Source organism: Phalacrocorax carbo, chromosome 3, assembly GCF_963921805.1.
Source record: "Phalacrocorax carbo chromosome 3, bPhaCar2.1, whole genome shotgun sequence".
In the NCBI taxonomy this organism is placed as follows: domain Eukaryota; kingdom Metazoa; phylum Chordata; class Aves; order Suliformes; family Phalacrocoracidae; genus Phalacrocorax; species Phalacrocorax carbo.
In genome coordinates, this window is record NC_087515.1 from 77,524,875 (window position 1) to 77,552,053 (window position 27,179).

General features: G+C 37.5%; 1 protein-coding gene across 1 annotated transcript in view; it reads left to right on the forward strand.

Annotated features, from left to right (window-relative positions):
• The window catches only part of REV3L (REV3 like, DNA directed polymerase zeta catalytic subunit), a 126,144-nt gene that overhangs the window by 40,495 nt on the left and 58,470 nt on the right, over positions 1 to 27,179 (forward strand). Inside the window, exons 2-5 of the mRNA XM_064447455.1 lie at positions 9,157 to 9,346; positions 12,271 to 12,345; positions 13,823 to 13,983; positions 18,027 to 18,123. Coding sequence (XP_064303525.1) covers positions 9,157 to 9,346; positions 12,271 to 12,345; positions 13,823 to 13,983; positions 18,027 to 18,123 — 523 coding nt within the window. The remainder of the gene's footprint in view (positions 1 to 9,156; positions 9,347 to 12,270; positions 12,346 to 13,822; positions 13,984 to 18,026; positions 18,124 to 27,179) is intronic.

Below are 27,179 nucleotides of genomic sequence, written 5' to 3' on the forward strand. Positions count from 1 at the left end.
GATCTCTACATCAAGGGTGAGGAATAATCTAGTTGTAATGAGTCATAGGCCCTCATTTTCCTAGTGGATAAGCTTTCTTTTTTTTTTTTCTATTCACAAGAGTAGAGGTATTACATGTTACAAGGAACAGTTACTGACTAAAGAATTATAGGTTATCAAACACTCCATTTGGATTCAAACAAATGTAATGGAAAAATATTTTTTATCTCCTGTTTACAACTGTTACTTAAGTGTTTTCTCACATGCGAGGGAAAAACTGAAAGCCTTGACACAAATATGTAATATTATATACAAAAATATGGTCTTTGGGCACTGTTCTTTATTTTGTTTTGAGGATATCTTGCTGCTGCAAGACCTTATTTTATTGTTTCTCTAGTATCAGTATTTAAGACTACAATGTGTGTAGTCCTCCCTTTCTTTTCATCACTTGGAAAAAAGCTGACTTGATTCAGGACTCTGAGAAAAGGTTGAGAGGTTCACTTAATCACTGAAGAAGTTACATTAGTGTGGTATACTACTAAAGAATTCTCTGCCATTAAAAGATTAAACTCTTAGGTTTTTGAATGACATAGCAAACGTTTTAAGGGGGAAAATCTCCCAAGTTTTGCTAGAGAAGGGATTTGTCTTCATCAAAGTATTACCTTATGTACTTTTTGTGAGAGGTAAAGAATGGTAGCTTTAATTTCCGTATTCAATATCCATATTCAGTGATCAGTGTCTTGACAAGCCCACTCCAGTGAGTGACATAGCTTAAATTTGAAACACCATCTAAACTGTGCAGAAGATGCTCACGTTGTGCCTGCCTAGCAGGGTAGAGTAAGTATTCCTGTGACAAATTGATTTTGTTCTCTGAAGCCCATTCCTGGAGAAAGTGTGAGATTGCCTATGGTATGATAGCTTTTACTGTGGGAAAGAAACTACTTTGAAACTGGGTTCTAATATTTATCCCATTTACAAATTTTAATTTTTAGAATTGTTTTTCCAATGTGACTTACTACTTCCACTCTCTGTAGATGTCATTGTTCACAGTTTGTTTTTTGAATTTTTTTGAGATGCTTCAACAGTTATTTGAAAATACCTATTAATCTTTTAAAGATGATAGTGTCATATCTTTTGGTTTCTAATGACTTTGCTTTACTATTGCTGTTAAAGGAAGGAAGTCCCTTACGACTGTCTAGCCTTTTTTGCATTTTGCAGTGACGGGCTTGATGTGTTCATGTGCATTCTTCTGCTAATACTGTTTAATTAGTCCTGCCACTTCACAAAACTGCACTTAAAGTACTTCTAATAGATGGCAAGTGTATAAAAAGCCCTTTGTCTTCCATCTTCTGCAACTTTTTTTTTAATCTCCAGTCAGAATTTTCCTAAAATCTTGGGATTTTGCCATGTATTTAAGTGCTGCTGCATTCTCCTTTTTACTCCCACCCCATTGTATTTCACAGTGGTCTGGGGGAAATGGATCATAGTTCAGCAATTAAAATAACAGTTTTAGGCAGAGTTTCAACAAAACTGGTTGTTCCCTTACATATGGTAAGGAATGAGACTTCAGTACAGGTGGTAGGTTGCAATGCAAGCCCTGACCCTTCTCCTGGAGAAAAGGTAGGTACATGCAAAAGATGTGCACAGGTTACATCAAGTGGCCGAGTTGTAGGAAACAGTTAAGAGGGTGTGCAATATTAGAGGGGCTGAGACAGGGTTTCAAAACCATGCTCCCATGGCAGACACCACATCAATGCAATGAGGCACCTTGGACCCTGGAGATGCATGAAGGCAGGACTCTGCTTTGCTCTGCATCGTCCAGCATTACAACCAAAACCAGGTATGAAGCTTTAACAGCTGTAGATGCCCATGAGCAAGGTTTGCAAGGAGAAATTGAACAAGCAGCATGCAGTGGATACCGCAAAAAGAAATGAGGAGTACTTGTAGGGGGTGACTCTCTGTTAAGGGGCACTGGGGCACCCATCTCCAGCCTGACAGGGAGTCATGAGAGGTATACTGTCTTCTGGGAGCTAAGGTCTGAGAGGGTGCCACAACTTGGTCAAGAGCACAGACTACTATCCATTAGTATTCTTTCATGTGGGCACAAGTGACATGAATTCCTTAATACAAATGTTAGATGTACCAACCAGGAATGAGACACTGCTGGACTTGCTACTCACAAACCAAGAAAACCTGCTTTGTAGTATCTTGGTTAGCATTAGCCTTGTCTGCGGTGATCACAATATTGTAGAGTTTGGGATCCGGCTGAACATGCTGAAGGTTAGTACTAAGACAAAGGTTTTAGATTTTAGAAGAGCAAACTTCAGCTTGCTCAGAGCTCAGTTGGGAGGGATTCCGTGGGAAGCTTCTGTGGAGGATAAAGGAGCTAGCGAGTGCTGGGAGTTTTTCAAGAACACTCTCCTGGAAGCACAAAAACAGTTCATCCCCTTTTAAAGGTAAGGGAAATAGGCAGAGCTGGGACTGATGTTGGGCCCAACACTGTTCTGTATCATCTTAAGTGATCAGGGTACACTTGATCCCATTATCCAGATGATGTTTGCTGGTGATACCAAACTAAGTGGGGAAGTGGACACTTTGGAAAGGAGGGCTACCCTGTAGGAAGACCTGGATAGGCTGGAAGAGTGGGCTAACAAGAACCTTAGGAAGTTCTACAAGGACAAGTGTACGGTCTTGCACCTGGGAAAACAAAATCCAGGAGTGTAGCACAGGTTGGAGTCTACCAGGCTGAGGAGCAGCTCTGGGGAAAGGGACCTGGGGGTTCTGGTGGACAACAAGCCCAATATGAATGAACAGTGTGCTGCTGTGGCAAAGAAAACCAACAGGATGTTGAGTTTCATTGACAAGGGCATCACCAGCAGAGATAAAGTCATTGTCCCACTCTACTCAGGCCACACCTGGAATACTGTGTTTGGTTTTGGTCCCAGCTGTGCAAAAAAGATGTGGACAGGCTGGAGAGGCTCCAGAAGGGTCACCAAGATGATCAAAGGACTGGGAAGCCTGCCATGTGAGAAAAGGCTGAGAGAACTGGGTTTGTTCAGCCTTGAGAAGGAGGCTTAGGGGAGACCTTATTACCATGTTCTAGTATTTAAAGGGTGGCTACAATGAGGATGGAGACTCCCTTTTTACAAGGAGTCATGTGGAAAAGACAAGGGGTAATCAGTACAAGTTACTCCTGGGGGGATTCCAATTGGACACAAGAGAAAAACTTTTAACAGTGAGAACAATCAGCCATTGGACTAATCTTCCCAGGGAAATTGTGGGTTCCCCAACATTGGACACTTAAGATTCAGCTGGACGGTGTGCTAGGCCATCTTGTCTAGACCATGCTTTTGCTGAGAAAGGGTTGGACCAGATGATCCTTGAGAGGTCCCTTCCAACCTGGTATTCTATGATTCTGTGATATAGGAGTGGATTCCGTGTAGTTGTTCCCCACAGCTCTGCTTAATTTCTCAGAATGGGAACAGCCGTTCTGTAGCAGAAATATCGCAGCAAAATACGTTTGCATGTAGATCAGCATTGAACTGTTTTCTGAAGGAAAACATTTATATAGGTTTAGTTTTCAAAATTTTAAATGAAATTATGTCTATTCAAAATGTTTCCAGTATTGACTTCAGTTTGTGAGGGTTCTATAGTTAGTTCCTAAATTAAGAATTACAGAACAGGAGCTAAATGGCTTTTAATATAATCTATAAAAAATTAGTAACACTGTATCACAACTGTATGGCATGCTGTCATTCATTATTACAAATTTCAGATGCAGGGATTTTGTATTTCAGAACCATCCTATCTAATGCATAAATAATACTGAGGCTGAAACGCCCGAGTCAGGCTCCTATCCTTACTGTAGAAATCTTGCATTCCTTTCTGTGGTGGTACAAATTCACATCTGTAGAGCTTTGCCTGTAGCCTTGTGATTAAGTCAGTCTAATGTGAAAATGTTGTGTTTGGCTATTCGTAGGTAGAACGGATCATACAACGTAGTGTGTGGTTTCTTTGAGGTGCCTTGACCTCAGGGTTGACTTGTAGGCTCAGTAGATTCCAGTGTACTTTAATATTCTAGGCTATAAACCACACTGGTTTAGGATCATCTACATGCTCTGTTCAGATGATCCTCCCATGAGAGTGCAAGCCTTCTGGAGGAGATAACTGGAGGCACTATCTGCATGAGCTCTCCCCTTCCTGGAATGTGAGCCAGCAGGTAGTCATGTATGTGTGGAATTACAGCCAGAGCAGATGGACTTCTGTCTTCTCCTCCTCAAATGTATACACAGATTTTCACATGCTAGTTGTGTTGAATCCTTAGGTGCTCCTTCTCTGACTTGTTCACAAACTTTATTCCTGAACTGAACGATACAGTAAGGTCCCCTATTAATAATTTTCATGTTTTTCTTTTGTACAGAAATTTATCCAATTTCATCTCAGCAGAAATAAATTTTTAGAAGTTTAAAGCAAAATCAGTTTTTTCAAATAGTGAAAAAACCCTTCTCTGAGGACACTTAAATATTAATTGTCATGTTGTCTAGCTCCTTGTAATGTGAAATTAGGTGTTCATATGCTTGGGCACAGGGGGACTGGACCAGATGACCTCCAGAGGTCCCTTCCAACCTCAGCCATTCTGTGATTCTGTACAGACTGCATCTCAGTTTTATCCATACCAGATTGTCCTGTATGGCTGAGCATTCTGGTGGTCAGAAGACATCAGTTCTTGCATCTTCTTGAGTAGCTGTTGAGCAGCTTTGCATTCCTTTATCATACTGGTTTCAGTTTTCTTCTAATTATATTGAAGTTTTCTGTCTTAGAGTTGCTACTGATTTTTCTTCTAATATTTCAAATGATACAGTAGCTCAAGGATTATGCTTGTTATGTGTACCTAATAGCAATGCAGATGACAACCACATTCAAAAAGATAGTAGGCTGGCTTTGTTAATCTCTGTTGTGGGTTTCAAGTATGCAAAATGCTATATTACTGTTTAATACTTAAGTAACATTTATGCCACTTCTATAAGTATGGTTTGGGGGGTGGGCTCTCTTTACTGTATGAAAATACTGCATTTATAATATTTTTGAAGTATTGATTAATTATTATTCTGGCTACTCACCTATATTGACATTCAGTTTGCAGTTTCTTCTTTTCAGAGAAAATAGCCAGTTTTCTAGCTAAGTATCTCATAATATCTGCAGGTTTTGTGTATTGCTTCTTTTCTATGTTACAGCAGCACTTTTTGAGTTCCTTCATTCATGACTTCATTCAGTGCCTGAAAAAGACTTGTGAATAAGCCTCAGCTTTACTTCTAGATCTCTGTATGTTTACTCAGCAGCCCCCTTGTCATAAGCTGGGATGCTTGGTCTGTGACCTGCAGGTAGTTCAACCAGTGCAGATTCCATTCTTTAAGAGAGTGTGGGCCAGAGAAATTGTTTGGGCAGCAGCCTTCTCCTGGCTGATAAACCATTATCACCACCAGTCCTAGCATTTAAATACACATTACGCTCATTTGGTAGTAGAGACATCATATGTACTGCTTGTGTACAGAATGGTTGTGATGCATGTGCACAGTAGGCCCATGATGAGGGCACAGCATGAAATGTTTTCGTGGCCTGTCCCATTGAAAACTCTGGGAATCGCTTCCAGGTGTCCAGTTTTGCATCAGGAAATTCTGAGGGGAGCGATCATGTAAACCATGTGGCTTTTCTGCAGAATGTGCTGTGGAGCACCTTCCCCATTTATTCTGCAAATGTAAGGAAAAACTGATGAATAGATGTAAAAATAACATCTGCTGGTCATTGTAAGTGGTTGCTGTAGCGGTTGCTGCTGTTCTAGTGGTACCAATTTGCTTCTGTCTGCATCTCTGAAAAGAAACAAGATTGACACATTCAAAGCATAGGACTTCTTAACCTTATCCCAAGCCAAGCTTTTAATTTATGTTAATTGATAAGCCTGTGTGGCCTGAGATCCTTGGGGGTAGATCTGTTTTCTCCTTGTGGCTTTATTGGAAAGAATCCACTAGCATTTGTAATGGCTTAGTGCAAACCATGGTTGCTATTACTGGAGTCTGGGCTTCAGACTCAACACCATGACATTTGGTGCAATTTGATGCCTTTACTTAAATGGTGGAAGCAAATGACTCTGTTCTTAACACTAGCAGAGTAAGACTTGTAGTAACGTGGATTGTAAATAAAAATAGCGGTATAACTAAATATCGTGGTAAATGAGTCAGTACTAGGAAGGATCAAAGTGAGTAGCTGTATAAATGCATGTAGACAGCTGCTGGCCTAATAGGAATCTTAGATCAGCAGCGGCTTGTTTGCTTTCTTGGCAGAATCAAAAATGAAAAGCAGCTCAGGGTGTATGTTTTATAAGCTTTCCCTGGAGTTAGGTGGTAAGTTGACTTTTTGGTCACTTGAAAGCTATAGTGTTTTTCATGGGTTTTCTGCACATAAAGGGGAGTGCAGGGAAAGGGGACAGAAGAAAATAGAAGGAAGCTTTCTTCGTATGTGTTGTCTTTTTTTATTCAACAATAAAATGGCATTTCAGTTCAGCAAGAACTGTTAAATAGCTTCAGTAGAAATGGATATATTGGGTTTTTAAAATTTAATTAACTTGAGTAATCGGGTGCTAGGTATAAAAGCATTATTAATTGTCTTGCATAAATTCAGGTGCCTTTCAAGTTAAGTACAGTAAGTTTAGACTGTCTCCCAGTTCTATTTATTCTGGTGCTTTGTAATTTTGTTTTATGGGGAAACATAAATTGACTATAACTCAGAATAGTTGGGCAACCATTAAAGCAAAGGTATTTTTTTAAAGTGTTATCAAAAAGAAGAAGAGTTCATAGCTATTAATATAAAATGAAAAGTGCAGAACTGATTTTGACTGACAAGTTGTAGATAGCAAAGACCTGATTTTTATAAGATCATAGGGGGATAGACCTATATATTTGCCAGAAATTCTTAGTTTGTAGCTCCAAGGGAAATTTAGTTTGGGGTGGGTTCGTTCGTTCACCTTTTTTTTTTTTTTTTTTTAAAAAAAAAAAAGCTTCTGTAGGCATTCAGACAAATAATATGTATGAATTCATTTGAATTTCTCCCTGAACATGATCCTGGCATACGTTTTTAAAAAAAAAATAAATAAAAAAGAACCAAACACAAAACCACCCCTAACTCCCTCCCCCAACCCAACAACAACAAAAAAATTGAATAGAGAAACTGAAACTGTAGAGGTTTAAACAGCTATTAATTTTCTGTTAATTTTATCAGGGCGAGAGGGGAGATCCTTTATTTAAAAGTCAGTCTTAAGTACAACCATGAGTAAAAGCTCAGATTTGTTAGTGACTCAGGGCAGAAAACAAATGGTCGACTACCACTGCACAGATCAATATGCTCTTAGTTAGTGTGCTACTAATAAATGGCATCTCCCATGCTAGGGGGGCAGAGGTTTTCGTGCCGTATAAAGATGATACTGTCCTTGTATTTTGCCATTAAAAAAACCCCCTCTAATTCATAGTTTTATCTTTCTTTAGTTTCCTCTTTTCCTTAGTGTATTATTATTTGAAGTACATAATACATAAATAAGAAATTTCTTCTCCTGAAATAAATTAAAAGCATAAGCAGAATTCATCATAGGTGGTGATCTCAACATTATGCATATATAGGTTGTATTTAAACATTGCTGAAGACACTTGATGGGGATAGCTTACAGGAAGAATAAAAATCACCTTTGAAAGTGGACTTGAACTACCATCCTTAGCAATTTCTTTCACTTCTAGCCATTATGTGAAGATGTGAGGTATTGTTCATTCTTCAAATATTTATCTGACCCCCAGTAAAAAAAAAAAATACGCTGTGCTGTTTATGGTATTTGGAGGCATGCATTTCACAGGTGTAATAATTTGCAAGCAGTCCTGATTCTGAAGCTCAGTTCTTTCTGTGCTTGAATGGATTTACAGCTGTCTTGGCACTGGCTGGCAAATGGTGCACTAATGTGGGTCTGAATGAGTGTAAATAATCCATGCAAGGTCCACCTGCTGAGAAATAATCTCGGTTTAAAATACTGGATTTTTAGAAGCCTTTTCATTGGTCCACAAGGACCAATGAAATTGTGCTGCTTCTTTGTAATGTTTATCTCCTGGATGATGAAAGCACTGCCTTTAGATACTGTTCTGTTATCTTTATGCAGGGAGTTTATCCACACAAAATGCAAGATGATATACTTGGCCTATCATTACTGTGTGGTGGGGTTAATCAACATGTGCTTATAGGTTTTTTTCTGTGAAACTTTTTCATTGACCAGTGAGAAGTCATGAGTGATTTCTGGGGCTGGAAGGGTGGCGAGCAGGATCTGATGTTAGTTTGAGCAGTGAATGCATGCTCTGTTGTATTGTGGTGAGGAAAGAGCAGAGAACATGCATTACAGCTGAGACTAGCCCTCCCAAAAGATGTGGTAGGTTTGGTAAATCCCAGTCCACATTACTGTAATGCCTTGTCTGAAGAGAAGCTCAAACAGTGGTCTAGTACAACGGTTTTTATGGTGTGTTCTTTCATTCTGCTGTTACTGCAGATTTGTGAAAGTTAATGCTGAGAAGTGTGTTGTTAGGAAGCTAGAGATCTGCAGATGCAGTAGAGACTTCTCAGGGATCCACAGATTTTAAAAGTTTGAAATCACCTGGTTCTTTTTCCATATCCTAACTTATGCCTTAGCTAGAATCTTGAATGGCCTTGTAGATGCTCTGGACATTCTTTTTAATTTCTGAGAGGTTGTATGCTTATCCCAGTGAGGAGTGGGAAAAATTTTGATGTGGCAAAATTTTCACAAAGGCTGAGGAACCCTTAACCATCCAACACTGACTCAGTATACAAAATTACTCTGAGAGGTGTTGTGTTATTACTACAAAGAAAATAATTTGGATTATGTTTGTATAACAGCAGAATTTGCCACTGTGTATGTCATGTAACCCCCATCTGTTCTGTATTGCTTTTGTCAATGATTCAAATGTGAGAATGCTCTAAATTGGTACTTTTGGTTTGAAATACACCTGAACTTGCTTCAGAAATTTGTCCTGTCTGCAGAACGTGAAAATAACCTGAAAAAGCTCACTTAGGGACTACTTAAAAGAATAAAAAGATGTAGTCATTAGAAAATAAATACTTACCTTTTCTTTTTAGGTCAGAAGACTTGTCTCCACTTACATGGTATCTTTCCTTACCTCTATGTACCATATGATGGTTTTGGACAGCATCCAGAATACTATCTTCGTCAAGTGGCATTCAGCATTGACAGAGCACTTAATGTGGCTTTAGGCAATCCGTCTTCTACTATTCAACACGTTTTCAAAGTGTCATTAGTATCTGGAATGTAAGTATGACCTGTTGGTTTTTCTGATTATTAGTTTTGAAATGTTTTTGCTGTTGTACTACATAGAAGCAAATACTATGGATGTGGATGACTGCAGTGCTTTTCCTTTTTCTTTTCCCCTATGTGTCTTCATACAGGCCAGTACAACTACTAACTACCTCTTTTCCACTTGCTTTTATTTTAACATAATCAACAGGCTTTCTCCTAAGTGCTTGACACAACCATTTTTTCCTAAACTTGGATCCTAGTGTCTATAATTTTTTTCAAATCTGTTCCTTTTAGGTTTTTCTGCCTCTGCTACTACAATAGTACTTTCCACCCAGCATTTTTACCTGTCTGGGTTATTCTAGGTTCCCTGTGACCTGGCGTGTCTTGCAGGAGCCTGACTCTAGGTCTCCTAAGATGTGCTTCCTAAAGGGGCCATCACGAAGACTGTCAGGTCATGTTAATTCATCTCATTCTCCCAGCAGCACGGGGCGTGAAGTGGAGACTCTTAAACATTCATTTACTTCTCTGTCAAACTGACCATTGTGTTTTATTTGGTGTAGCTTTCTACTACTGCTGGAAGTATATGCTATTATTGCAAGTTAACATTTTAAAGATTTTCTTAATTTTTATTTAACTGGCATAGCCAAGGACTGAAAAATATGTCAAATTATACTGAATAATAGGAAGCTGTCCTGGAGGAACAGAGTTAGTCTGTACATACATTGAATTTTTCATCTTCAAAACAATGTAAATGCTAATTTTTAGTACTGTGCAGCACTATCTTTTACTTCTCTTTTTCCATACACTTTTGAAATATGTTCATTTGAACTGTTAAGTTTAGGAAGATAATCTTCTGTTCCTATGCAGTTTTAGTGGTACCTTCTAGATATTGCTAGTAAAGTGGCTACAATAACTTCTTTTCATTTTTAATCAGAACTTTCTGACATGTTTTTGCAATGAAAAAGAAGGTAACCCACCAGATTTCTTACTTCTGTTCTTTTTGTGGGAACTGTGAATTGTAGTATAGCTGTTCACCCCAACAGCGAAAGCTCGGCAGAGTAAACTGCCGAACACTATCTTTCCTCGAATCAGTTAGAAAACAACAGAGATTAGGGGAACATGCCTCTCTGTTCAACTCCATTCCCTTACAGCTTCAAAGCAGTCATTACTGAAAGTCAGATGCTCATTGCCTCAAAGAAGCATAGGAAAGGGTTTCATGTGTTTTGTTTGCTTTTCTAAGAGGTTAATGGGGGAAGCACCTAAGATGTAATACAATTTCTTCATCTTTTACCTGGGTAGATAGACATGCTTATGTAGTAACACAAATCTATTTGTTTTCTTCTGTTCTGACCTGAGTCAGATTCTGCTCATAGGTATTATAGTGTCTCTGTGGTGAGAAACTTATATTATTCTTTAAATGTTGGAGAGATTATCTTATCCCTTCTCTTCTGCATTAGCAGGAAAATTGCTATGTAATAAAGGTGTTTGCTAAACCTTTGTAAGTTTAATGTGAGATTTTTGTTGCATTAACTTTAAAATATAGTGGAGGTCCAGGAATAAAAAAGAGGCGAAATATGCTGTCCTTGCGCATTGAGAGGTTAAAGTAGGTGTTTGTAGCTAACCGTGGAAGTGTTGTAGACCTTGCTCTCCCTTGCTGCCATATTAATGTGGGTATGGTTCACTTGCCATGCAAGTGCTGACTTTTTTTAAGTAGCTTTGAATTTTCATGCCTGCAGCACATTAAGTCATTATAACTCAGTATATATAACCTCTCATTAGGTTTACATTATCTCTGTAAGAAAGAGATTGATTTATTATAAATTATCTGATCTCTTCCTTTTCAGCTTAACAGCTTTAAGTTTTCGTTGTTTCAATTTAGCTCAGTTTTAACACCATAACCATTTTTAAACTGTTCAGTTTAGCTTCCAGAGATTAAATGTGTACATGTTCAACCATATTAACAAATGCAGTAGTTGTGCAGTTCTGCTGAGTCTGCATTTAACTTAGGAGTGAAATCCCTTACTACTAAACTTCATTTTTTAGACTTAACAGGTAAGCATCCCAGTTGCATTTTTTTTTTTTATAAAGAGGTTTTATTTTATTTTGTAGAAGTAACGTTCAAATATATGCTTTCCTGAATTTTTTGTTGACTTTGGTTTGATTACTGCAAACTGTAGACTTCTTGCATACACCCAATGTGTTGAATTATGGCCTGTTTCCTTAACGTGCTGTTTTACAAGCATGTTAGATTAGATTAAAATTCTAGATGTTGAAAAGTCAGTAATTTAGTTAAGTAATACCAGAAATAATGCTGCCTGTTCAACCTCAGTTTAGTCTTGACATATTCATTATGCTATGTATTCTTTAATTGCATTCTCAAATCCTATTTTCTTCAGGATTCATGCCTCATTTAGCGCACGAGATGATTAGTAATCACTGAAAAGGGGCAGCTATTCACTCTTTTAAGCTGTTCTCATTCAGTTGTTTATATTATATATTACACAGCCGGTATTTACTCATTTACACCTGATCTGCAGAATTAATGTCCTTAAGGACTTTGTTACAGCATTTATCAGAAAGGCTGAACACTGGTTTTTAAGCAGTCCAGCACTAATAAATTTCTTACAAGTGCTATTACGATGGTGTGGCATCAGTGTGTTTACATGTGGGGAAAATGAGAAATAATGTAACAATGTTAAGCCAGAAGTGCTTTTTAATTTTTTTAAGCTACTTTAAGGTGCATGGAGCCTATTCTTTTTATCTTTAACATTTTTATAGTAATGTAGTGCTCCCCTTTGGCCTGACACATGGGAATGTTAATTCTCCTGCCTATGCAGCTTATCTTCTGATTTCCCCCCCCAGTATTTTGATATTCTTTATGGTAAAATGTGATTGAATATATTCCTAGCTTCTTGCTTTTACTACTTCCTCTCCAGGCCTTTTTATGGTTACCATGAAAAGGAGAGACAGTTTATGAAGATTTATCTTTACAATCCTGCAATGGTAAAAAGGTAAGGGTGTGGTGATATGAAGTTTTGGCTATTTCCTTATATCTTGTATTAAAAAGTCCAATTTTGAAGCAACTTTCACCTACATCTTAACAAAATAAAACCAACAAAATGATTGTGCAAATTTTTCAAAACACATGAGAAAATTGCTAATTTTAAGCATACCAATATTCTTCTTAAAGCAGTAACATGTTAGGAAAGCAAGCCCAGAATATATTTGCCTTTAGTTGTCTTGTATTAACTATAATTCTTGAACACTTGAACAAATTTGGATCAGGTTACTTCTCCTATCTCTCTTAAGGAGAACAACGTGGTACTCTCTTGTACACTATGGAGTGGATTTTGGTAGTTTTAAATTCTAGCACCCATTATTAAATTTAAAATACACTCAGAAAACTGAATACTTTTTGTTATTAGACAGTTTTGCTGTTTTTCAGTAGTGTTCTTTTAAATGAAAGGACAGTTGATCTCAATCTTACTGTCACAGTAGTTGCAGTAAATTCAGGAATAAATAAGGAAGAATTATTTCTTAAGCATAAACCGAAATCCCTTGAGTGTGTAGTACTACCTATCGTAACTGGGTTTTTTTGTAAAGATCCAATATGTAATGATAAGATAAGATTGTCTGGTTTTGATTCTAGACTACTAAAATTTTGCATTATGTTAATTTCCTGTCTCAATGTAATCTATATTCACATATGACGTGACAGGTTTTTTGGCCTTTGGAGCATCTCGTGTTTGAACTACTTGTATCCCAATAAGGACAGACACTGCACTTAAATTTTGCTTTTAATTTTTCTGCATAAAACTTTATTTTTTAATCCACTTTTTTGCATTTAGAAATGCTTAGTGCTTTTCTTCAATTTATAGATATATCCTGTTACTTTGGGATAAATTTATCACACCAATTTGTAATTATCCAAATACCTGCAGTTATTTTTTAATGCATAGATGTTTAAAAGAGCAGGTTTGTCATGCTTCTAGGAAGTTGTTAAAATACTGCTTCTGTGTATACAGTATGTAACATTATAACCATACAGGGAATCTTCGTGTATACGTCAAAGAGAAACAGAGAGACTTTCAAAGTTATTACTGGTGTGTAGGCATACAGCTGCCACAGTTATTCTGTAGAAAGATTTCTATGGACTATAGTGGCTTTGGATCAGTTCCAGGAATAGTACACGGTATGATGTTTTTTTTCAGAGGTGTTCTGTTTGTTTATTTTGGGGATTGGGGTTTTTTTGTTTTGTTTAAGCTGGAGGACTCACAGCTCGTTTGTAATTAACACCCAAATATTCAGTCATTATTAGCAGAGATCATTTTTGTGCATCTGTTATTGTGAAGAAAAAATTCTCAAGTTAAAAATACACTAAGGCAAAATTTAAGAAGTCTAAGGATTTTATATTTTGATAAAATCAAATATCAATATTGTTGTACTGGAATAATTTTTTGTCTATGTCCTAATTTTCTTTAATTTTAGAGTATGTGAGCTTCTGCAAGGTGGAGCCATAATGAACAAATCTTACCAGCCTCATGAAGCCCATATTCCCTACCTCCTTCAACTCTTTATAGACTACAACTTATATGGAATGAATTTAATAAACCTGGCTGCTGTCAAATTCAGAAAGGCAAGGAGAAAAAGTAAGATGTTTATTTCTTAAGACTGAATAATAGTTTTGAAGGCTGAAAATTACCATTTTGAGCAAAATGTCACTAGCTGTCACACTTTTGCTATATTTTGTGGCTGAATGGGTATCATGTGTTGTTTCCCTGTAGTTTTTCTTTGTCAAAACAAGGTCCATGTGTAGCTTTCTGTCATGTTTCCTTTTTGTTCCTGTGTATTGGGATTGAGGAAGAGTCTGTTTCCTGAAATGAGATGCTATATATCAAGAAAAACATGTTCTGTCAGCAGCGCGGCTGTGACCATTTTCACAGACGATTGCACCTCTTCTCAAGATTAAAAATAGTTGATATTTAGTTGAAGAATTTACATGAAAGATAGCATACTAATACTGTTGCTTTAAATTTTTGACATTTATTATTGATCCCTGTATCAATTATAATTCATTTTTTTAGCTGTGGTAGTGTCTTTACAAAGTTACAGCTAATCATTATGCTCTGCTGACAAATAATGTTTTTAATAAAAATGCTTGTGTTTGTACTAAGGTCATTTCCGGTAGGGTGAAATTTGAAATATAAATATCTGAGCAATGGGGTATTTTAATTTTTCACTTCAAAAGATCAGTTTGGCATTTTGAGTGTACACACTTGCATAAAAATTAAATTTGGCAAGAAGACCCATAATGTCATCTAAATGCTTCAGTGTAAATAGGAGATAACAGTAGGAAAACTATAATGTCTTTGGTACTTAACATTTAGAAAAATAAGTATTGTTTACTTAAATCATAATTTATCCTACAGCTAAGGCAAGAGTTGAAGAGAATGGTAAAGTATCTTTGTGTAAAAACAGCAAGTAAGAATAGTGTCAACTTCCCTTTTTTCCCATCAATTTTATGCGTATATATTCAGACAGCAATAGGTTAGTTTTCACAACTGATTCTCATCCAAAGAAAAATACTCTTTTCACACTCAGCAACAGGCCACACGTTTTGCTGGTGGCAATACTGTAGGAAGGCAAAATCTCAGCCAAGGACAGAACATCTTCAGGCCCTTTAATCCTGAGAGAAGTATAGTCAGGTACTTCCATCCTTCCAAATGTCCCAAGCAGCCTTATGGAGACATGCAATGTGATTGTATTGAATAGTTGCTCCCATTCTTTTTCCATAGCTCTTTTCCCCTCTCTTTCAGATGATAGATGAAAGACAAAAGCTATTTATATTCTCCTTCATAAGTTATTTAAGGGTGAGAGACCTAGGTCTTGAATGGGAAGAAGAGAGTGAAAGAGGAGTGTGGGCTGAGACGACTGGACTTTATTCTGGTAGGGGAGAATCCGACAGGATAAAAGCAAGGAAATGACAGACTACCTTGTCCTGGCTTGATCAGATAATGGCAGCAGTGCTCCTAGCAAGTGTCACACCACTGTGAGTGGCTCTGCATCACACACATATAAGTAGCCTGCCTTAGTCTGTTGCAGTCCCTAGGTACAGGTTCACTATCAACTACTCCTAGCACAGCAGCTGAGTGACAGATGGTTTGTCCCTGGTACAACCTTATAGAGGCAATGCTCTTGAGGCCAGTCCTTGCACAGCAGCCCTGAGAAGCACCATCTTTTCTAAGCTCAGACCTGATGGAGTAGTGTAGAAGTCACAACTTCTGCTTAGGACTGACACACTTACCTGCCTGTTCCATAGCTTCTGTGTCTTGGGGGTGTGCATTCATTTTAGTCAAGTATAGTTTGTGCTGTGCAGGCCAGGCTGAACATGTTTCTTAGATGGTAGTAAAAGCCTTTGCCTAGAGATGTGAAGCAAACACTTTTCTTCCCTTGAAGATGATGATATAAAAATTGGTCTGGCAAGGAATAGAAAATTCATTAATACATCTGTTCCTAAATGTAAGTAAGCAGCCTCAGGAGCCTGTTTCCAGGGGTATTTTTCTCATTGAGAAACGTATGCTGTTTTGAAGGCTGAGAGAGGTCAGCAGGCAAATTTGTAGTAGCAGGAATACTCTGCCTTCATCAGCCTGTATCCAGAAGATGCAGGAGTTCTTTTCTTCAAGCTCTTGTCTTTATGGATAGTGAGGAAGAAGACTGCAAATTCATTTGTGCACCACAAGTCACTAAACTATTACAAAGCTTTTATGTTCAGTAGTTGAATCTTCTTCTGTAATATAACTCTGAAAGACCTTGATGTGTCACTGCTACTGTCTTTAAAGGTCTTTATGTCAAGAAAAGGGGAATATTGAGTGTCCTTAAATCTCTATTCTTATGAATAACTTTACTGAAGAAACAAACTAATACAGGAATTTGAGCCTCAATTTGTAGAAGTATTTGAAAGTAGAGTTCATAGGGAATAAGAAAGGGGGTAATGCATTGAAACTGCTCTGTTGTAGTATTTGAAATATATATGATTTTTAAAAATAATAGTATATATTTTAATATAATCAAGTTGCAGGTGAAAAACAAGAGATGTTTCCAGGCCTAGTCAGCTTGTATTTTAATATGGAGAATTAGCTGATGTGCCACACAGTAACAACACGGCTGTGTTTCTTCCCGACGAGCTCTGCCTAGGGGCAAGTCCTTACTTTAAAATAGCACAGATACTAAGTTACACTAGGTTTGAGCTGGGTCTGTGCGAACAGCCTGAGATATTTTGTGTTGTCTTTCTGGAATCACCTGCTTAGGCATCACAGTGCATGACGATCTTAGCACACAAGTGGCTGAATGTGAGCTAGCTCCTGCATAAATACAAGCATGTCTTTTCACCACAGTTGAGTGCCACATTTCCAGTGTGAGTTTAGTGTCTGTGTGCCACATCAGTGCACTTAGCAGTCTGATATAGGGGCAGGGTTTGCAGGAACTAGTCTGGGTGCAGTAGGTTTGGTCTAGAACATATTTAATTAAGCCTGCTGGATCTCAGTTGCTTCTATTTCAAGCTTCTAATCACTTTTGGCATGGTGTTTCCACAGTTGCTTCTGTAATAACTACATTATTCAGGGCTTTTTGCTACATGAGATATCCCTATCCCTGCTATTCCAAGCAGTGGAATTCACATTGGCAAGTCTCTGTTATGAAATTTACTTCAAAATTATAGAATAAAAATAAATATTCTAACAAATGTTTATTTACTGAAAGTATCTGACAATTGAATTGTTGAATTAGTGTTTCTTTAACAAATGCAAAAGTGTTTGCTATTGCTGAAAGGTAAATTTAATTTAAAAAAACCTGCTGGTGTGTGACACCAACATAGCTGAGAAAATTCAAGGTTCAAGCTGGTCTTTCACATAGAAGTTGGAGACTAAGTAATTTTCAAGGTCTTTTCCCGTTCTGCCTCCCTCCAACTCAATTTCTGGGCTTTTTTCTTCCTTGTGCTACATCCTGTGTGTATTGTCTTTCCTTCCTCCAAAGAGCGAAGGTTCAGGAGGAGATCACAAGGGAGGTAGTAAATCTTCAGAGGGGACTTCTCCAGCATGACTTTGGAGCACACTTCCTTACCCTGAGACCTCCGAGCAAACTTACACGGTGTTTTCTTTATTCGTAGGTCAGACATCATCTGCCTTCATTGCAGGTTTCCATTTACTGCTACTGCCACTGCATCTGGAATATATTGTGTATCCTCTTTCAGCTCACAGATGAGAAACAGGAAAAGTGTGAAGTAGAGTTTAGTGTTTTCTTTGGCTTCTAATTTCCATTGGGATCTGACCTCAGGACCCAGACACTTGGGAATTCTGAAGTTTACATCAGACCCTGCATGATTTACTTTGAAAATCATGCAAATAGGAAAAAATTGAATTTAGGTTAAGATATGACTAGAACACAGCAAATGTAATTCTAACAACGTCAGTGTGTTGAGAATATATTTTTCTTTTTATATGTACCTACATGTTAGAAAGTTGAATCATTTAAATGATAGCATAGTTACGTTTTGAAGATGAGATCATGCAGTGCTATTTATTCTTTAGGAGATTTGGACTGGTAGTATTAAATAATAAATGCATTTATATAATTTTATGTATAAAAAATATTGCCGCATAAATGAATTCATTTCTCATTCTGTTTTTCTTTCTAGATGATACATCAGGTGTAAGTAAACATCATAGAAGTCATTTACCAGAAAATTCAAACAGTGTATCTTTCACTGAATGGGAAGAAGATGAAATACCAAGGTCAGCATGCCAAAATATTTAATATATGCTGTATTTTTTTATATACCTCAACTTGTGTATACTACAGGGTTCCAGTCTCTCATTTAAAGGACACTTTCATGTTTTACATGTTCAAAAAAAAGCACTAATGTGACACAGATGATCCTTACATAGTTTCTTTGTATAGTTTTGGTCATCTGACAATTTCTGGCATATGGTTGTAAAAATCTAACTGGGAGATAACAATACATGTGGCACATTCAACTTCCTGGGTTTTGGAAGATATGTTTCCAGCTAATGACTTCTGATGAAAAGCTAAGCGTGTTTAATAGTTACAGAGAATACTTACACATCAGTTCACAGATTCTGTTTTTGTAATCACCCTTGACTAACATGAATAGTGTGCTGTCAGAGTATTCCAATTTTTTCAGTTCAAATAGCTATGTAAGAATATGAGCTTAGAATTTTCATGTCTGTCTCCCATGCTCTTCCTTTTCCCTAGACATTTCCTAGTCTACAGCTTGTAATTTGTAATGGGTTTACTTCTGTAAGAAAAGGAGTATGTCTGGGGTGTTGGGGGTTTTGGTGCCAGGGGTGGGAGAGAAACAGACAGTACTTTGTGCTACCTTGTTTTGTAGTTTACCCATAGCAAGTTCATTCTTTAAGGTACTTCCTAATGTTTGACAGGTCCTAAAAGTACTCTGTCATCTAGTAGTCTTCTCACTCTTCGGGTAGTTCCTGTCATTCTTCTCTGAATAGCTTAGCAGGCTCAATACGCCACACAGCTTGCTAACCTTATGTACCAGGAGCATTCACTTCCCCAGTAGACAGTAAGTGACTTAAACTATACTTCAGATTTTTCTAGTGTGCAAAAACTTGAGCTTGTGTAAGGTAGCATCTGTTTTTCTGATTCTACTACTCCTACTTTAAGGAGGTTTGGAAACATTCTTTTGAGGTTGTCTTCTGATTTTACTTGTGGTCAATTCATATCCAGTTGTTCTTGGGCTATTTCTTCTCCTTTTTGGCTGCATACTTTGTTCATAGTCCATTTCAGCCTTTATTTGACTCAGTTTTGTAAGCCAAGGTACTTAACCTTTTGGGGGCTGGTTCATAAATTAGACCAGGATTCTCTGGTGTTATTCTACACAGATGTGGGGAAGGCCGATGAAAGGAAAGAGAAGTAGCACTTCCTGACTGCCAAACCCAGAGAGGGATGAGCCCAGTGTAGCAGGAGCCAAGGGTGTCCTCTCTGCAGGCATTCATTTGCATGACTGTATCCACAAGCCTTCTTTACTCCTCCTTCTACACTTTTGCATATACAGCCAGAGGTGCAACACCTCACTTGTACTAATCCTTCTCCAGCTCTCACATGTGTTCCAGCAGTAGGATGTTAGCAGTTATGGGGCAGATCCAAGCCTGACCATTTCCCTAGCATTCATTCTCTGTACTTTCACCAGTAGGAATTTCTTCCTTGAAATGTAAAGCCTGAGTACTACGCAGTATACCAAACAAATTCTCTCTAGCACTATCTGCAATGGTACTCGTAGTTCTCTCCCTGATGACTTAGTCTCATTTACGATGTCGCTTTGGCTTATAAGCATTTTAGGATGTATTAGTACAAGACGTTTCTCCTCTTCCTTTTTTTCCAAGTGACAATCTTCTATTTGGAATCCCTTATAAGTTCATATAGGGTCTTGCATCCAGTTTTTAAATTTCGTCTTGTTTCTGTTATTCTAAGTTATCCTGCTTTCATTTTATGAGACTATGATCTAGTTATGTATCCAGTATGTCCACCAGCTTGCCTTATCAGCATATTTCATTAGTACACTCCTACATTTCCTGCCAACAATATTAATGAGATGAAGTAAACTCAGTCCCAGAAACTGGTCTATATTCAGTTCTACGAATTTTGTATCAACCCTCAGTATTTTTATATAACCAATAGGAATTTCACCTTTAGCCAGCTCTTAAAGTGCTTTAATAATTTAGGAACTAATTTTTGTCTCCTTCAACTGAAACTGTTTCCCATTTGATACTGTGTGAAACATTCTCTGTCTAAAAATGATTTATTAAAGTGTTTTAGTGTGACTGTCTTCCACATGCTGTAGGATGTACATGCCATTGCAAAGTTACAAACCTAAAACTCTTTTCCATTTGTTTTTTTACTCTGTTCTTTATCTACACAAAATTAATTGCCTGGTTTTATTTCTCCTGGATTATTTATGGGAGCCACCTACTTGAAACATTGTTCTTGTAGTCAAACCCATATTGCAGGTTGTCCTACTTTTGGATTATTTTCCTACTTTTATTTCCTTTAAAATTCTGAAAATTTCCATCTAGGTTGGTTTGATAGACCTCTGTTTGTCATGATCACCCTTGCTGAAGGTAAATCTGACCCAGACAGCATATGAGATCTATCCAAGGAAACCCTTGTAACTGTTCCCTAAAATGATTGTGACTCTGATTTTTTTTCTATACTGTTTTTATTCTTGTGATCTGCAGCATTAATTGGTATCTGTAAAGCTGCCCTTCTTCCTTTATTTCTGTCTTTCCTTTATTAAAGTATTCCAAACATTTGGTTTCTGTGTATAGCTATATCAACAGCTATATTGATTTCTAGTTTCATGTGCAATACCAGCACAGTCCCCCTCACTTCATCATCCAGTCTTCTTGAGTTCAGGTCAAGATGTTTAACTGAATTATTCAGGAAAAAAAATTTACTTACTGTATTTCACCATTTGACTGCTGTTTCCAGCAGTGTTTGGAATTTCTTCTGTGTGTCAGTACTGAATTCTAAGTCTTTGCTTGTCCTTTGTATCAGATTTGAAGATCTCAAATTTTTCCCTACCCTTCACCTGTACACATATGTTGTTAGTTTTCCTTTCAAGAAAAAGCAAAAGGGGAGAAACAGTCAAATGTTGTTTGAGACTGCAAAATTTCTAGGGCTGTCTTGCGTCTTAGTGATTGGGATGTCTGTTTAGACTCACTGTCCTTGGTTTTATGTACATTGAGGATAAATTTTAGAGATAGTCCAACGTGCACCTGCCAAGTCCTTGCCTGCAAAGTGTCATTCAAAAATTACATATGTAACATTAGTGCCATTTTGCATGAGTAAATGCCAGTGGTGGTTCCTTATTTCAATAAACATTTGAGAACTCTGCCAAAGTGTCTTGGTGACTGAACTCATGCTTCAGTACTAGATAGCACCCTGCTACCTTGCTGCTTCTCCGGAACAGTATTTAACCCAGCCATGTCCTGTATTGCTTCTGGCAAATCTCTGAATTACTAACTTGCCGCTATGATTAGTATACTGTATTAAGCCAGGGACAGTTCTTTTTTTAATCTAATTCTAGAGTGATTCTGCTATGAAGTAGACAAATGTCCGAAGTCACTAGTGTGCTGTAATCCCTGGTGGTGTAAGGCTTTTAGGTATGATACTTGCCAGTGTTATCAGACTGGAACCTACAAAGCCACCTTAAAATAGGCAGTAGTCACCTGAGCCTGGCAGTGCTATCCCAACAGTTTTGACAAGAGGAGTTCGTCACATGAGACACATTTATGTTATCCCTCAGGTAGCTGATAATAAATGATGAAACACTTCCATGAGTGCCAGTGAGAAAACTTCCTGGTAAACATCAGGCTTGGAGTAATCTGCCAGTCAAGTCTATCACTTGGACATGATGTGTTAAAAGCAGAGTGATTGGTAGAATGCTTTTGAGAATCACTTTCTTTTTTTAAATCATAGATTTGCTATTGAATGCTAGATTGTATGGAAATTGAGAGATCTGACAAATAACACTATTGCACAGTCTGGCAGTTATGTAATGTTGAAGATATCTACAAGATTTGTGGCTGTCACAATTGCTTTTCTCATTTGTCAGGACGTACATGATTTTATTTAGCCATTTGATTCTTATTAATAAAATATGGGCATTATTCAACTCACTGGAATATCCTGCAAAGACATTTTTTTTCTTCCATGAACCAAATATGGAAAATTATTATGTCAAGGTTTACAGTCCTCATCAGTGTAGTTGAGTGACACCTTTAAGATTCTCGGTGGGGATATTTTCTTATATACTCCTCTCAGCTTAACATTATAAATACCTGAGAAGTGATCATCACAGAACTTGTTTCCCTAGGCTGTCATTAATGTTGTCATTAATTCACCAATTAAGACACTGACTTTGATTTCCATTCTTCAAGGTTTTTGAGGGCTTTGATGTAGTGGGCATTCTTTAAATTGTGTGTCCACTGTTGCTTTAATTCATTGCCTCAGCATCTGAGGAACCAAACCTTGGTACTTCCTTTGAGAACAGGTTTCATCCTACATTATCATTATTATTATGCCAGTGGACAGTGCCAACAAACTTTTACTTTGTTCAGAAATAAAGCCCATTCTCTCTGTCCTCAAAATAATTTATTGGAGCTTTTTTATACAAAGGTATGATGGATTTGTATTGCAGTTTTTCAGCATAGTGTGCAGGTGTAAAATGTAGTTTTGAATGAATTTGAGTATCCCAAGTAGCCTAGCCATGGCAGCCCAGTGTTGTGCAACCCTCATTTATTATGCTGCTTAGGAGAGTAAACTTCTGTTCTCTTGCAGCTGGGTTGCTTCAATTCCTATGCCACCTTACTTAACCCTGCCTTTCATATATCTGTATTACAAGTTGTACCATGTGAACAATTCTATCTCATTTTGCAAAAGAGAATGTAAACCTAGATGTTATGAAAAGCTTTGTCTGTGACTTGCTAAGTCTTCTTTTGTAACCTTGTTCTAATATAGATATTCTCAAATCATGGTTTTGACTTTACATAAAACCACGTTTTTCTTTGCAAAACTGATGCATGTGATGTGAGGCAGGTGGTTCTTGCATAGGGCAGTCTGTGTCAAACAGACCACTTCTGAGTATCTTCCGAAGCCTAAAAACTACTAATGACCTGAAGTAGTTCATATTTTTAGACAACTACAGCAAGGAGACTGGATGTGTTCTGACTTCTTCATGCGGTTTTTTCACCTGCAGCACTGTAGCTGCTCAGGAAACGTGGCCTGATCTAGGAGAGTGGGAGATACAGTTGCTTGTGTATTTTCCTGGTGTGTTGTGCATGGTTGTTTTAGGTGAGCAAAACTAGCAAACCTAACAGCTATTGATAGTACTCAGATCAAATAGTTCTCGAAGCATGTAATCATATTAAAGAACTGTACTTCAGAACAGTTTGTACTCCTCCCTCTGACTTTTTTGTTTCGTTCAGAGTAAATTAAAATGTTAGAAGGGGCAGTTGAAGCTGCTCTGCTTTCATATGCCCTTTGAGGTTTTTCCTGAAGTGGGAACAAATGGCTCCTTGGCCTTTGTGGCTTACCTGGATGTTGCAAAAGCTTGTGGTGCTACTGCCCTGACTTCTGTTAGCACAAGTGTCTAGTGACTCACCTTGACAAGGATGTTAAATGCCAAGTTAATGACCCAGTTGTACTGAGAAGACAAAAGTCTTACAAAAATCTTACTGCGTGTGTCAGTTGCCTTTCTTAGCCTCCACATCAGTCTTCAGAGTGTGCACTTTTGACTGCCAGCCCTGCCTTAATCCTGAAAACACTATGATGGTAAAACCTAAATCTATCTCAAAAAAAGGCTCTTGTTAGCTCAGTGTTTTTAATTTGAATAATATGCCATGTTAATTGGAATACTGTAGTTTTTGACAGAAAGACTCCTTTTATCTGTTTGATTTAGAGCTTGGGCAAAATGAGCTTTTCTGCTTCTAATTGCCCAAATCATTTGAATCTTGGTGAGTTGCAGACAAAGAACATGCTTCAGATTAATATTATGGAAAAAGACTTAAGTTATAGTGACAACTACCAGTTTGTTTTGAATGCAGCAGTGTTTAATTTAGTGTCATTTTTATAGGCTAAATCCATATTAGAATCTCCAAATAAATAAGAAATCTGATTACTTGGAGAGCTCTTGGCCAATTCTGTCTGTGATATTGATCAGTTTTCAAGACAAATCACTGGTCACACTCTTGATAGGGATGTGGAAAAGCAAGACATGTTTTTTTGACAAAATGTTGTAACTAGTTAAAGCGAAAAGAATAGAAAGCTGTCTTTTTGTCAGAGGAAAGGTAAATGTTTTGGTTACTAGTTTTAGTCATCAAGCTGTCTTCAGAAATAGGTCACTAACATTAAATATACTTTTTCTTGAACTTTTCAAGAGCTTTTCTTTCTCCCTTCCCCCCTCCTTTTTTTTCCTCTCTTTTTTTTTTTTTTTTTTTAATTTGACTCTTTCTAAAGAGGAAATTAGTGAAAGTAGAAAGCTCAAAGCTTTGCTGTTGTGTCTGTCAAACAAGTTAAAGACAGATCTTGACCAGACTTCTGGTCATTTACACATGTCATTTAGCAAAGGAAAGTATTAAAATCAGGAACTCCTCTGATGGCAGTGACTGCTGTATGTTGCGATCCCTGTTCACTTGTTCCCAGCAACACTTTGATTTCGTGAAAGGAGCGGACAGAATTTTTGCGGCCTCCTCCCTTGTTCTTGTTTCCCAGTGATCTTGCAGTTCTTTCTTATTCTGTGATCAAAATGCAAGTTTTGGCTTGCTTGCAGTTCATGTCGCCTGCCATGCAGGCAGGCTCTGTTTGAATGCTTTGATGAATACAAGCACCCAAAGTGCGTGATGTGAAAAGTGTGCATTTTGATTATATTATGGACTTGTTTCTCAGCTGATGGCATGACTGCGAAGGGAGGGGAGTGATGGCAATGGATTGTCCTTAAAATGTGCATTAGGGTATGCTGCTTTGAGCTGCTTTGGTGTAGGAGTTCTGTGATCTGCTCTCCTAATTCTCACAATAACTCTGAAACAGTACAGCTGACTTGGAGGGATTAGTAATCATATATTAATGCATAGCATCTTACAGTTGTTAATGAATTCTATGTGGTAAGTGCTTCACTACTTCTGCCAGACTACTTTTGGATGTTAAGAATAAAGAAATATCCTGCTCTGCCTTCTTTTGCTATAACCGAGTGAAACATACATTTACATAGTGAAAAAATACATTTACTGTACTAATGCAGCCATAAAATGTGATGTGACAAATTTTAGAAGTATGACTGGGAAGAAATTATTCCAGAAACTTTTTCTCTGCTTTTAAACTGTATGGTTTCAAAATGTTAGGTTTCAGGCAATTTCTAAAATTGGCTTTCAGGATGCCTATTCCTTTTTTAATTATCCCTCACTCCATTAGAAATCAGATTGCTGAGATCTCTGGTTTGTTTCTTAGTTTCATATTATGTATAACACAGGATTTTGCTTTCCAAAAAAGTTCCACTATTATAATGTGATACAGGAAGAGAGCAAAGATGATTCTTGAAAGCCAAATCTGCTGTACAGAGGTTGAGGTTATCACACTAAACCCTATCAGCCTTACATTGCGGAATATTTCTTTCTTAGCCTAGAAGTCAAGTTAAGCATCAGCTGAGCAATTGAACTATTAATACAAATCAAACTCTGTATTACTGCGATATATACAAAGAGTCAATGACCAAATAACCTAGATCTCCTTTCAGTCCTCCCTTTTTCCTTATAAGTGCCAGTAAATAGATATTCTAGAACTGCCTTAATTTCTGCTTACATTTCTAACACTGTTTATTTCTGTCTTGTCCAGTTGTTTGCCTAAAGAGTTAAGCTATGAGTTTACTGGGCTTTTTAATCTCCCCTGCAGTTTTGTTTTTTTTTTTAAAAAAGTGGACTTTTTCAGAACTTCACTCTTTTATGGTTAAAAATAATTTTCTGATTTCCTTGTAAGGTCTCGGTGTTCTCCCTAACAATGCAGGAAGCTATTTCTGCGTTATGCAAAACGCAGTTGGTATTGCAATCGACTGATGTTGTTTCTTCATAGGTGGACAAATAAATACAGCCTAACAATCTCATTATGTCTGTAACTACCTTGTTTTTCTCTGTGCATGATACTGTCACCTAACAGTCTTACACAGTAAAGTATTTGTTTTCCAGTGCCTTTCTTAATCTTTATGAAGTTCATAAGCTATTGTGGATCTAATAAATAATTCTTGCTTTTGTAAAGACAAATGAATGGGTTTGCTATTTTAAACTAAGCCATATGGTACACTGATACATTTCAGAAATGTTAGATCTCCATTCTGCTGGCAGAACTGGACAGCAGTCAATAAAAGCTCACATTATGTTATCCCTTCAGATAAGTAGCCTGCTTAATTTGTTGGGGGGGTGGGGGGGTGTCCTTTCTTCTTTATAAGGTGATATCTCAGCCTTTGCCCTTCAGGCAGTAGGGCCTCAGTTTGTGGAGGAAAGGGTTGATCTTTTGCAGGAAGCAAAGAAAGCTGAGGGCCAGGAGGAAGTGAGACAGGAGAAATGTTGCACCTGTTTATAAGTACTCCTTTGTTCTGTACTTCACTTGGAGCTTGGACTCTTTGCATGGGCTGAGTATCTCAGGAGTTCTGGTGTGATGGTAAAGCAGTCGACCACCGAAGCTGCCTTGAAAGCGGCCCTTTACCTTCTGTTTGGGGTTGGGTTGTTTAAGCCAGTTTAACATCTGCAGTGCATTTGAGAGAACCTCTTGGTCTCTGCTGCTTCAAAGTCAGGACAAATAGTTTAGAGCTTCCTTGCAGGAGACATCCTAGAAGTTTTAATTAGCTTTCTTCTGTGCAAGTCTACATGCTTTTGCCCATGGATAACCCTCTTAAGGAAGAGCACGTCTGAACTAGCTTCATGTAATCTATAGTTTGCTTATGGTATGTACCATAGACCTCTACAAAAGGAAGATTAGAAGTAAATGTTTTTCTCTCCCAAATATTACAGGTTGGGAATATGATGAAGGGGTCAGTTTTGTGGGTGGTTTTTTTTTTCTTGGTGTGCTATCTTATCTCTTGATAATAAAGATGATGCCTTGTAGCCTTTTAGAAATTCAAAATATTTTTTTGGTTGAGTTCTCTGCTGTTTCCTGAGAAGTCATTAGATTTTTGCTTTTACAACATAAGCAAAGCAGTCTAATTTTACTTTATTTTTTTTAGGATTTAATACTTAACTTTCAGAGAAGGTGTTGGGGATATCCA